The sequence below is a fragment of the Falco naumanni genome, chromosome 5 (genome assembly GCF_017639655.2).
Source record: "Falco naumanni isolate bFalNau1 chromosome 5, bFalNau1.pat, whole genome shotgun sequence".
NCBI lineage: Eukaryota > Metazoa > Chordata > Aves > Falconiformes > Falconidae > Falco > Falco naumanni.
The window spans coordinates 54,074,005-54,087,589 of NC_054058.1; the positions used below are offsets into that span (position 1 = coordinate 54,074,005).

General features: G+C 39.1%; 1 protein-coding gene across 2 annotated transcripts in view; it reads right to left on the minus strand.

Moving 5' to 3' along the window:
* Positions 1 to 13,585, minus strand: part of TAFA2 (TAFA chemokine like family member 2) — a 192,107-nt gene that overhangs the window by 53,892 nt on the left and 124,630 nt on the right. For both annotated transcript variants that reach the window (XR_005828195.1, XM_040596625.1), the window contains exon 2: positions 2,336 to 2,442. Coding sequence is in view for 1 of the 2 variants with exons in the window: in XM_040596625.1 (XP_040452559.1) it covers positions 2,336 to 2,441 (106 nt within the window). In the remaining variant the exon portion in view is untranslated. The remainder of the gene's footprint in view (positions 1 to 2,335; positions 2,443 to 13,585) is intronic.

The window sequence follows — 13,585 nt, forward strand, 5'->3', positions numbered from 1 at the left end:
GTAGGTTATCGATTTTTGAAATTGTAGGGGCTCCTTCAAAGTCATTAGGGATTTTCATGTCAATATATTAGTAAGGACTTCTATAAATTAAGATTAATGATGCTAGGGATAATTATCACTGAAGAAACTCGCACATTTCTCAGTGTTTGGAAACTCCATGCAAAGGTGAAGTGTCAAATTCTCCTTGCATGTATCTTAGCTCAGTTTCTGCTATTAGAGCAGGGGGAAGATTTTCTGTGATACAATGAGAAATTAAACTCCCAGTATCTTGGAAATCAATGGTAGTTGAGCTGCATAACTCTGATTTGTGCTTTGTAAAATAATCCCCCATATACAGTGAGTGCACCTGATCTGCAGACCTACTAAATCCACAAGCCAAAATCCTTCTGAATATTATTTCTTTCCAAAATAATCTAAAGGTAAAATAGCTGCTCTTCGAAATTAAATGCTCAATTCAGCTTATTATTATTGTTGTTCCCTGCAAGACTTCTTCATATATTTAGCTAAAGGCATGAAAAGTGACAAATTAAAGAAAAGAAAAATTAAAGCTTTTTGTTAACTTGCAGGAATGTAAAAAATAATCCCTACAGTTGATAATCTGATTTTGCAGGGGGACTCGTGTGCATATTTCTTTTATCTAAAACCATCAAATTCATTATTTCTCAAGTTATTTCTGCTCTAAGGCTGGGGCTCAAATGCCAGGTACTGTCCAGATAATTAATGGTATAGCTCTGCTGGGGTTTCTTTTTCATGAATATACCTGGAAAGTTAAAATTGGTGGAGGATTGTTTGATTTTCAGTTATGAACCACTGATTCCCCAAATAGTGCTTAGAATTATAATTTGTTTCTGTGGAATACTTAGTGACAGGTTTTTACCCATCAGTTTTTCAAAGAGAGTACAAGCATACTTTTACAAAGTTGGAATTCGATTGAGGCAAACACAGCTTGACCAGCCCTTGTGGATGGAATCAAAATGGTCTGGAGATGAGCTTTCTGATTTTTAAAGAAAGATAATCAAAGACAAAAGAATTATGAATCTAGGCTAGAATATCTTGGCTCTTCTCCAATAGACAACTAAACTGGCAAGCCACAGCACAAGTCCATATTCTGGTTCAGAGGGGGAACAAAGGCAGAGCAAAGAGTGTCAGCATGATTCCTGCCTGGCACGATACCCGTCTTTGGTGGCCTGCAGGACCACATCAGAATCTGTTTTTTCTGCAGCCAAATCGCAACTCACAAAAGACTTTGCAGAAAGTGTTTCTGCATCCTGAAGTCCTAATCAGTGAGGTATTTTGAAGCAAGATATCTTCACACAGCAGAAAAATATCTAGCAGCTAGATATATAAAATACCTGCTCATGAAATCCTGTCAGAGGAGAAGTTATAAAATGTACACAAACATCGATGAACTGAGGGGTGTTCTTGGAATCCTTCCCCAGTATTTAACTCCTTAGCGCTCAGTAATGTTCATCTCTCACCATTACTTTACCCAAGTTGTTAAGAGTTTATTCTGATCTTAAATAAGTGGATAAACAGCCAACACAGACCATATGCAGATGAGACATGGACTTCAAAATCATATTATACTGCAGATCACATTTTAAGTTACATTAGCCTATAAGAAGGTATTAATACATGAATCTAGAGAGCTTGTTCCTTGCATTAGGGGTTTACAGAAACACACACACGATAAAAAACCTTTCTACAAGCTTTAATAAACCATCACAGCTTCTGCTGGTGTGTATACATTTTAAGGGCTGGAATGACCAAGAGGAAACAGATTTAACATTGTCACAAGCTATAACTGGTCCAGGGTTAGGAATGAAGCACAGAAGACAAACAACACTGTGAAGAAACAGTCTTTTTTTTGGTGATGAAACAATCACATTCAGCACACATTACCCATGAAGTTAGCCTTGACAGGCAACTGCACACACTAGCAGCATATGTGCTACTAAAAATTGTTTCTTTCTAAGGTTCCTTACAGGAATTCATTTGTAGCACACCTGCTATATGATAACTAAGCAGCATTTATTATTTGATTTTTTTTTTACTTTAACATCTTTTTTATAGTACCATAATTGCAAATATTATAATACCGTAATTACAAAATTACCTAAAATCAGAGAATGCTGAAAAAGTGACTGAAAAATTCTCACAAAATTAATGAAAGTCTATCCATTTAAAACTCTCCATCTTTGGTACTGATTAGTGGACCAATACCAGGAGACACAAATATGCATAAGGAAAAAGGTTGCATAGACTGGACACTCCTGAATTTGTTGACAGAGGCCACAGATATGACAGCGTAGTAGAACAGAGCAGAATTTCTCACCTTTATGATGATTTGCTCCAGATGCTAATTTCCCCCACAGCGTTACAACAAATATTATTATTAGCAGTTTTCCTTTTGTTGCCTTCTGTAAGTATCTCTTACTCATCCTGAAAATGAAAATACACAAAATTAAGTGTTTTATATATTAAGACTTCTTTAAAAAACATTTTTCAACTTAATTTAAGGAGAATTCAGGATGTTTTTATAAGTGTCTGACTGACAACTCTTAAGTCTTAAATTCTGCTTAGCTGTGCATGAGGTACATCATATAGAATATCAGTATAACCTCCCTCCCTGGTTCAGCAGCATTTCTCCACCCTGGTCAGTACCAGGAGAACTGAACACCTCCACTTACCACATTTCTCTCAAGGCACACAAGCAGCGCTCATAACAACAGCAGCTTCCAAAGCTGGCAAGAAGGATGAATCCACGCAGCTGTTCAGCAGGTTTTAATGAACAGAGTAGTTCCACTAGTGTGTCTGGGGTCAGTCATGGTCAGTGTGGTTCTATCTGACTGTATAGTGGAGTTTTTAACTTTTGGGATTGCAACTCTTTTTGGATTGCGCCCATGAGTCATAAGGTGGTAATTGATTTGAATAGACCTCCAGCACATGTACCAACCTTCCCACAGGGAAATGCTCTTAGGAGGGCATGAATGCTTTGGAAACATGGACTCAAACAGGGCAGATTCACTAGTCTCTTTCCTGTCTATCTTCGGGTAATGAAAAGATTTGATTTACAGCACTAAAGGAAATTGCATACAGCTACCCTCATCTTGCTCAGTGATGTTTTCACTGTGACAGCAAGGCACCGTGGTGGTTCAAGCACAAGGTAACACATTTCTCAGCAACCACCTCCAAAGACAAAATACCCCTCCACCTGCCAAAAAGACAAGTTGAGGAATGTAGGCTCTACTGCTTAAGGATTACAGTTGTGCAGAGAGTAGCAAGAGGTATAATAATGAAACCTTCTCTCACTTTTCATTCTCTGTAGAAGAGGCCTAGATAGCTGGCTAAGAAACAGCTCTGCACGATGGTCGTGTTTCTGCTGATAGGTCAATAGGACGATGATGCCTATTTCAAATCACTTATACTAGAAAAGCTCCAAATTTGATCACTTGAACAAAATTACTGCTATTTTGTAGCGCCTGGAAGTACGGTGCCTTTCTGAGTAGAAAAAACTGCATCACTTCAGTACAGTTGCACATTTGTCTCCCTTTATGTTCATAGGAAGCCCAAAGGAATTTAAGAGCGTGTCTTTTGCTCTGTTCATGTACAACACTATCTTGGGCAACCACAACTCTATGAAAGGCAGACAGCTCTATACAGAATTAACCAATAGCCTGTTCAAAGTCCCAAACCTCTTTCCATTTCTTCAGAGCAACTCCTTTCCTCTGAGCAAATTGCTTTCGAGCAGAACACCACAAGCTGATAAGGCAACCCCCCAACGCGCCCCCCCCCCCCCCCCCCCCCAATCCCACAACTCCACTTATGATTTTCAGACCTGTAACCAGACTACTTCCCGCAAAACTGCCAATCTTGCTCTCCAGGAGATTGATGAGATCTTGTTAGCACTTGTAAGTTTCTATACCAGGCTCTGTGTAACAAATCACTATGACCCAAATTAAGAACCCACTGAGAAGCGTACCAGACCCTTTTAAACCTGAATTCAAAGCACAGAACTCGGCGTCCTTTGATGGAAGTCACATATCTACAGTGTGTTTCCCAGAGGTTCAGATATCATATTTATCAGAGGAAAAGAGAGAGAAGTAGGCAAGTGCTACATCTAGGATGGTGGATGTGCCCCTGAAAGCCTGACTGATTAATAATCACAGTGGAGGTCACAGTGTGCTGTGAACCTCACCAAGTTCTGCCTTCTTGCACTGATTCCAGTGCCTTTGGAGTGTAAACTGCATATTCATCATCAGCTCCAGGTTTACGAAGCACTCAAAGCTAAAGGGAAGTACATTATTTGTCACTGTAAATAAGAACAAAAAAATGAAACTGGAATGCACATTCAGCGTATGCTCTTTCACAGCCATCTCTGAACAGAATATGAATTGACTCTTTCACTCCTGGATTCTCACACTGCACCTGTTATGATGCTGGTGCCAAGTCATCTCTCATTAAAATCAGATCTTTCTTCCTCACCTACCCATCACTGCTCGAAACCCAGTGATACTTGCACCATTAAGCAAAGTTGAATCTAATGCAGCTCCTTCCTGTATTCTGCTGATGTCAGATTCACTCACTGTGCCACAAGGCTGGCAGCAAATGCACAGCAGAAAATGCAAATACGTAAGGAAAAACAGTAGCAGTGGGGAGAAAGAAAGAAAACCAACCTATCTGCCTGTGAACAGCAGCCCCTCAGGGTAGGTGGCAGACTGAAGATACAAACCTCTGCCCACAGCCCAGCACACCAAAGAGGAATAAGCCAGCACTGACTAAAGAAGAGACTGTTGTGCAAAGTAAAGGAAGGGTTTCAGCTTTGACACAGAAAATCTGGGCTCAATGCCATTGCCAGGTTTTCCAATCATGAGAAAACAATACACCACTTCTGTACCACAAGCCTATTACACTATTCTGCATTACTTATTTGTGGTATTCACCTTTAGAAGGACAAAAATCATAACTTTGCTTATAGCAGTCCCATAATAAGCACAACCAGCAGAAAAGCCAGTGCAAGTAGAAGTTAGTTCTAGCTTGGGACTAATTGTTCAGAGGCCAGCAGCAGCAGTAAAAAAAAAAATATCTCCACAGGTAAAGCATTCATAACATATGGCAGCTCAAATAAGAAAAAGTTGGAAGATGATGTTAAGTTTCAAACTAATTATGCAGTATAACACTAGACATGCAGCTGTGTGCGCTGGCCGCTCACGACAGTCAGTCCAAGGGCAGGTGAGTGGCTGCGTAAGAGCAAACAAGGTACGACGCACCCTGCTCCCAGCAGTCCTGCTTACACACATAAAAGCCAGACTGTAGCAATGCACCGCTAGAAATAAAAATGAAGGGTCTGTAGTCCAAGAAATTCCGGGAGCTGGGATGGATGCACCTCATCAGCAAAGTATGCAAACAGCTAGATAACAGGGAGAAGCCATGAGATATGCTCAGTATCTGAGTGCATGCGTTATCACCTGGCCTCAGAAACTGTGATGCTGGTTATTTTTTGTGCATTTACACTGAGAAGACACTGGAACTAGACAGTGTTTGACCTCAGCTCTGAAACGTAACTGTTAGCCTCTTGCAACCCTGATCCATGACAAGTGCATCCAGGAAATAAAATTCAGTCCATTACTGTACTGTTACTACACTAACATAACAGGTTGTGTTAAACAGAACAAATGAGCTCTGAAATGAGGTCTACTTTTACTAGAGGTGATGCAGAGCTCCACAGACAAACTATAGCTGTTAACCTGAATGCTTTTCTCTGTAAGACATTTTCCTCTTCTATTTACCTTCCTTTCTGCAGAACTTCTCCCTCACTGTGATCCTTACAGCCTTCAGTAATGCCACATAAGCCAAAGGTGATCAAAACCGAGAACAGCCATGCTACAGGAGATGCCTACATTTGAAAATCAATTTTACACAAAAATACGAAGTTTATGCCTAACAAAAAATTACTTCAGTTTCTATGTCAAACATATTGGAAATAACCTCGGGGAGCTGTCAGCACTTTCACACACAAGAAGACACGAAAGGCTGCCATGTTTGAGTTCATTTTCCAGCGTGCTTCAAGGCAAGAAAAGAGAAAGATAGCTTCTTTTGTGGTTCCAGGGACACATTCAAAATAAAACATAAAAGATGTCACACATATAAATCAAACATGCAGTGGCTGAGCATGAGAGGACTCTGATGTGACTGTACCTAACACCATAACACAATTAACAAACTCACACAATTTGTAACTTTTGCTTTGTAAGATTCTTTTTCCCTGAAGCACACTCCGTAAGACCATCACCAGTCTGGCATCAAGGACTCAAGAACAGACTCTTCTAGTGATTAGTGACAAAAATAGGTTAAAAATTACAGGATTTTTTTATCAGGGTGGAACCTCTGATTCTTGCAGAGAATCTTCACAAACTGCTGTCAGCCGAAATCCTTCTCCCTGGCCACCGTGGCTCATCAGAAGCACACTGTGAATACACTAATAAGTTGCACCTGTCTGTCAGCCCGCTTCCAACAGATGTGGCCCAAGTATTCAGCTGTACTGAAACTACCATGCACAGAGGTGTATCTTCAATTTCACTGCAGCAATGTAGCATTCATAAGCTTCTGAGTTTCTACTTTCTTCCTTCTTTGCTTCCGGGCTTGAGATCAGCCACCTCGCCAACAGTTCAGAAATAGAGGAGAACCACATGGGAATTACCTTACATTGTACGGCCAGTGCTAAATTGACTTGCTTTCCTATTTTAAGTGAAGTGTAACCTCGTGTAATCTTTATTGTTGAGGAGAAAAAAATGTAAGGAAATACAGCTCTCATTCTTCCTTTAACAGCTTATACACAAAAATCTCATCTGTTTCCTAGAAGTAACAGCATTTTTTCTCTGTTGCTCCTTTTCTTTCTTTTCTTTACAAACATAAGCTTCTGTGAAGCTGTTCAAAATTCATTCATTCCTGCTTTACATATGTAGAAACTTTCAGTGCCAGTAAGATCCATTTGTCTTCTGCAAACACATATACCCTGTGAATGCAAGTGTTCATAAAAATAAGCATAAGCCTATTTCTCTACTGAATCCTCACGAAATGTTTAAGAGACAAAAACCTGATAGAAAATTAGTCCCACATTCTCTTGCTTTTCCTTTTATGACAAATATTATATTTGCTGCTTTAGAGAAATGTTAAACGAGCAGGAGAGATCACTTCTGACCCCAAGTCTCTTGTACAGAAATAATGCAGCCATTTACATTATTTTCCATACTGTGTTGAATCTTACATTATTTATTAGTTTTGTTAGTTTCTACATCCCAGGCAGTGCAGGTATTTGCAGTTTTATTTAGCCTTTTTTGTGTAACCTAATGCAGATTTAAAAATGCCCCTCTGGTGGATAAGGTCACATTGTAAAAGTAACACCAATGTGACCCCCATGTGTTTGCATATATATAAATTCCCTCTATGACATTCCTGTCATGTTTGCTCAGTGAACAAGTAATTTGCCACTCTCATTACTTCAGGTACAAAGTAGCTTGTGAAAATCAATCTTCTTTCTGCTTCATACATCACAGCCTGTAACAGACACAAAGTGCATTCTGATTCTGAAATGAAGCTGGGGGAAAAATTCAGACCTGTTCTCATAAGCTACTTTCTTTGATCTAGGTGGGCAAGGAAAGCAAGAGAATAGGCATTTAGCCTAGCAAAGCATGCAGGTCTTACGTGGGAGTCACATGGGACATCTCTGTGTGCAAAGCAAAAGGGGTGGCATTTGTTGAGTTTTTTTCCAAAAGTTGTTGTTTACCAGTGTGGAGCTTTTAATAGCAGAACAAGTAGCCCTAAACAGCTTAGCCTCGTTATTGAGAAATATTTGCAAATAGTTAAAGCATTGTTGGCAGATCAATACAGAAGGCTGTCAGTGTTACTTTCAGCTGAAGTGTACCAGTGGAAGGTTGAAGAATTTTAGGCTTAATGCCTTAAGGGCTTTTGAAAGGCTACTGTGCTAAGACTTAAGACACTGAGGCAAATAAATTCTTCTTCCCAAAAATACTTAAGCATATGATTGACATGCATGCCCATACTTGTCTTATTTAAATCAATGTGACTTAAGCACATAGTTAAATTTAAGCACATACTTTCCCAGACAGAGATGTACGTACACAGCATGAGTTCTTGAAAAATGATTATCCAGTAAACTTTTAAAGGAAGAGACAGTTTCAAGCAAAGAAAATATCTCAACTATCTGAAAAATAAAAAGTTATGGAATATATGAAAATACGCAATAAAACAAAAAAACATTTTTCTTTAAATGCTGCAATTAGTTTCCCAGTAGTGGGAAGCTCGAGACAGATGCACATACAGGTAATTACATTTGCCGACGGTATCTCAAAGCACTTGGATGTGAAATTTACATATATATTATTGTTTCCAAAATCTGATAAGCATGGATGCTTAAATTGCCAGAGGTATAAAATGCTTTAGCCACCTAGCTGTGTGCCACCTCACAGCTAGAAACCCTGCGAGATTATAGGGAAAACTTTTTTTCTTCTGAAATGGTATGTATGGTTGTGATGATATTGCCTTGAAAACCTCAAATGATACTGATGAATGGCCCTCTCTCTATACTATCAGCGTTAATCTCCCCTGCTTGCAGATTAACACCAGCTCCTTGTAGACACAATTGATTGCAATTTTCACCTTCATTAATTTTCAGATGCAACACCTAACTGAAAGCAATAAAGAAAGCAAAGAAAAAGTAAACAAGAAATGCACTGTCCTCCTAGCCAGTTTCAAATCAAACAATACGGATGTATTTAACTCTATATATTAATTTTTTTTCTGAGTCATTTCATCAGGACCAGCAAAAGATTGTTCACCCGGTGAATATTGATGCTGACACATTACTAAGTACACAGAAAGAAGATGTTATTAATTTTTGTGGGGTTACGTTCTGTACTCCTGTGTATTATGAAAATATAAAACTAACAGTAATAATCTAACATTAGACGTGAACATGCCATTCATTGTGCTTTTAAGTGTCAACATGAAACTTTACAGAACATTTAAGCATCCAAGATATTTTAATATCTTTAATTTGCCCAATGATGTCCTACAGCCTTGCAAAATAAGGTCTCACAGTAAAGTGTTCAGTATGAGAAGGTACTTAGGCTCCAATTCACATCATTTTCTCTGATATTATTATGCCACTTTAAACTCTTTTTCTCCCAGTTTCTGTGCTTAAGGAAGCTTTAATTTGTAGGGGGTACTATCTCTTCATCTAATCATCATGGCAGTAGTATTTGCTTATATCTTACCTGTGATCCTCTTGCAGATGGTTATTTAAATTTTCTTTATTCATATCTCACTAACCAATCAAAAGTTTAAGTGAAAAAAAAAAAAAGGATAACAGTTCAATGGGCTTTGAACAAAATGTCTCACTGAGACCTGAATCACTAGGTATACTGTGATTTCATAAAGGCCATTGCAGTTGCAGAGATAAGCCTCCAAATCTACCAAGGCAGAGAAAGTATCAAATATTAATGGCAAATGGCAACTGAAGTGCCTATATTTAAAATCAAGGACGAAAATTATCTGGGCAAGTGTAAACCTATTAGTCTGACCTCTTCAGTTTGCAAGAGCTTAGAACAGGCTTTGAAGAAAAAGATAAAATAAAGACAGAGAAGTAAATAGAACATGGGATAAAATGTAGCAGTGTTACCAAGGGTAGATTGTGCCAGACTAACCTGACAGCTTTTTTGATAAGATAAGTGATTTTCCAGACAAAGAAATGAAGTAGATATAATTTGTCTGGATTTAGATAAAGCATTTCCTACAGTGTCACTCCGGAACTTACACACTAAGCCAATGACTCTGTGGATTACTACAAGAATTGAAAGGTGGATCCAGGCATGTAACAGCAAGTAGTACTGAAATGGAGTATCGGGGACTAATAGCATTTCTGCTACAAGTTGGGAATTCATCATTTGAAACTACACATGTAAAAAACAACTGGTTTGTTTTAGTTAATCACCAAGAGCACATCAATATCAATGTGACATGAGATGGCTGTGAAAAAAAGAAAATCCTATAAATTACTAAATTATATATTTCAAATGAAGACACCAAAGGACAAGTATGAATGTTCTTAAACTATCATTCAGAATAATCAATACAATTCTGGCCAACAATCTTCACAAAAGAAAAACTGAACCCACAAAACATATGGGTACAGTCTTCTATGATGGTCACAGGAATTAAGGCTCTACCACAGGAGGAGTTTCCATGAGCTTAGCTTGTAGAGCAAAGCAAAGGCTGAAAGGAAACAGAGAAATCAAGGGAAGAGAAAAAACACAGTGAGGGCAAGAAACATATCCATAAGAAATGGATGAGATGCTACCTGGCCAGCAGGCAGGATCAGGATGCTCAGCTCAGTGACTCAGGAGGTCTGTTTTGATTCCTTTTTGTACATTAGTACAGGAAGTCAAGTGCTAGTTTTTTTTCACAAAGGAAACTATAAGCAAGTGCTTTCCAAGTGCATTAGCATAGTACTTTTTTCCAAGCCATTTCATTCTCCTCAAAAAAACCCAAAACTCACAGCATTTCTCTCTGTGATAACCTATGTGAAAAAAACCTGTGAGGCTCCTCACTAACGACCTGAACCCATGCTGGGCTCCATGCAAAAGTTGGCCATGCTGATGCACATCTAATTAAGATGACTATTCCTCCTTATTTTTCAACATCTTCAAGGCATAACTGCCATCTCTCTGTCACAAAATTTAGAGATGACCCAAAAAGTCACAGTACTGTATTGGTGGACTATTCAGCACTAAAATTGCTTTTTGACTAACTTCATTGAATTAAAGTCATATTGTTGAACATATGCTATGATTAAGACTCCCTCACTTTTTTTAGAACTCACCCTCTTTTCTATCACACTTGCTTTGAATTGAAAATGTTCTTATTGTCATCCTAGTTTTAACATTGACATCATGGAAACATAAAAGTGGCAAGCATCACAATTGTCAAGATATGAAGGAGTCTTCTTTTCCATAAGTCTAAATGTAGAAAACAAAAACTATGTACTTTCAAAAATTATTATTATGCCTTTTAAGATAAAAAAGAAGAAACAATACCATTAGAAGTATTCCAATAGTGTGAATACATGAATTTAATTTTTTCTGTTATTATTAAATCCATTTCAAGTGACTATCATCTTAAACATAATGTCTTTCAAGCAATACTGGAGGACTAATTCTGGGATTATTACATGGATGTAAGAATATGGATGAAGTGCTATGGTTATAGTGCATGATCCTGCTGGACCTGAAATTTAGTATGTTCACAGGAACCCATCAGATTCTACTGCATGACTCCCTAATGAAAGTTAAATTTTGTTCTTCCAAAGAATTCTTCTGGAAAATAACATTGTGACAGACCTCTGCAGATAAACAGGGAAGCAAGACTCAGACTTAAGTTCCCTCCTGCTATTTTCATGACAATTATATCTGTCAGTAGGCATAGTAGCACTTCTGACAAATAATAGGTAGATCTGAGCCCAATCTATGTTTTATACCTGACTCACACATTTTAGACCACACTTGAAGGCAAGGGTTCAAGTGTAAATAAAAAATGACAGCTTGTTCAAATCACAGAAAACTATGAAGCTTGCTTGTGTAATGACCAAAACAGCTCTAAGAGCTGACATAACACACTAGGAAGACAGGAGAGTTGTCGAGTGGGAGTAAACCTAGTTGAAATACAGTTAGAACACATTTCTCCACTCTTCTAATGTCAAATCCTAGCACATGCTCATTCATCATAGCCACCATAGGCATCACTTCCACAGAAAAAAAGGAGTGAGACCAAAGTTAGACCAGGCTCTTCCAAAATACGGATCTGGTACATAATGAACATTTCTATTCCTGAGCTAGTGCATAGGAAAAGACTTGAGAGATGTTAAAGAAAGGAAGCTAGGCTTCACAAACAACCTTCAGCTACCAGCTGGAAGTAGAACAAGAAGGCTAGCAGATAATCCAGGCACAGAGCATTGTACACAGCAGAGGTATGCCCACATAGACACAGAAGAAAAATCTGAATTTTTCACTTACTTGTAGAAAGGTACAGCACCTTTTCTGTCTATGCACAAGATTTCATCAAATATTGGTGGTTTTTTGGTCCTGACATGCTACCTAATCTGTCACATAGAGCATAACAACTAACGGTGTCTTGAGATTCATGCTATATGCCACACAATTTTGAAGTCTCCTCTCAGTCTCTGTTTCCTCACCAGGGGTCTGAAACAGTAAGAAATTATTAATAACCAGCTCATACTGAAAAAGATTCAGAGTATCCCTGTGATGGTTTGCTAGGAATGTGTAGACCAGGAGTCCTCAAACTACAGCCTGTAGACTGGATACATCCCCCCCAGGGTCCTTAATCCAACCCCTGATATTTACAGAATGACACTGCCCGACACGACACGACACCACCCCACCCCACCCCACCCTGGCAGTTGGGGGGGGGGGGAACCAAGCAGCCGCAGATGGCTGCCTGCCACTGCATCCGCGCGCCGGCCCCCTGGTTAAAAAGTTTGAGGACCCCTGGTGTAGAGGAATGCAGGCAGTGGGTTGATCAGCATCGATAACATGCAGCTGTGGCCTTGCCTCAGAGGCAGTGGGCTGATTGACATGGATGATGTGCAGCTGTAGCTCGTTCCTGCTAAGTAGTTAAATAGCCCAGAGGATTGTGGGAGAGGGGGTTGGATGGAGGGGGAGCAGTGTGGTTGGGTCTTTGGAGGAAGGAGAAACAGCACAGACAGTAGAATCTGACCAAAGGTAAAAGCCTTGTTGCAACCTATTAGTCTGTATGTGCTGTGATAATTGGTGCCCTGTGTGCGGCTGAGTTAGACTCTGACTACAACAGCTGGTGCCCAATATAGCTGAGACAAGTGGGAGAACATGCAACCCATAATAGACACTGTGAAAGGTGAGCTATTGATGACTAATTGATATGCAATATTTGTTGTCCATCTTAACTTAAACGGCAACTGGAATGGATTCAAGTCAGGTCAGGATTTGTTTAATGATGGCTGAAGGATCTAAATAGCACCTAGTCTTCCTTGAAAACTCAAATCAATTTCCCAGCCCCTTTTCAAATATCCTCTTTTGAAGGGTTCTAGCAGCTATATAACAGCCATACTGACCACACAATGCTGAGTTTCATCTTAGTGTACGTCTGGAAACAATGCACTCATTTTGGCATGTACTATACCAGCCTTGTAATGGCATTTTAATATGGTCAGGAGCTCATTAAATAGCCAGTCACAACCTGCACTTCCTAAAAGTCTATACCTGGCTTCCTGTTGCATGATATGTAACTTGGGATTAGCCAGTAGGCCACAACAGGAGGGTGAATGACAAAACAAATCAATAAATAGTGTTCTGTTCCTCTAGTTCCCTGAATCAGAGATTCTTACAAGATGCATTTCTGTTAGCATTTCAGTTTGGAGCTGGACTTTTCAAACAAATTTTTGAGTTGTCGCCATTTACTATGATCTGGATCGCAGTATGGAATGATACTGGAGGGCACGATATGAATCCCTTTT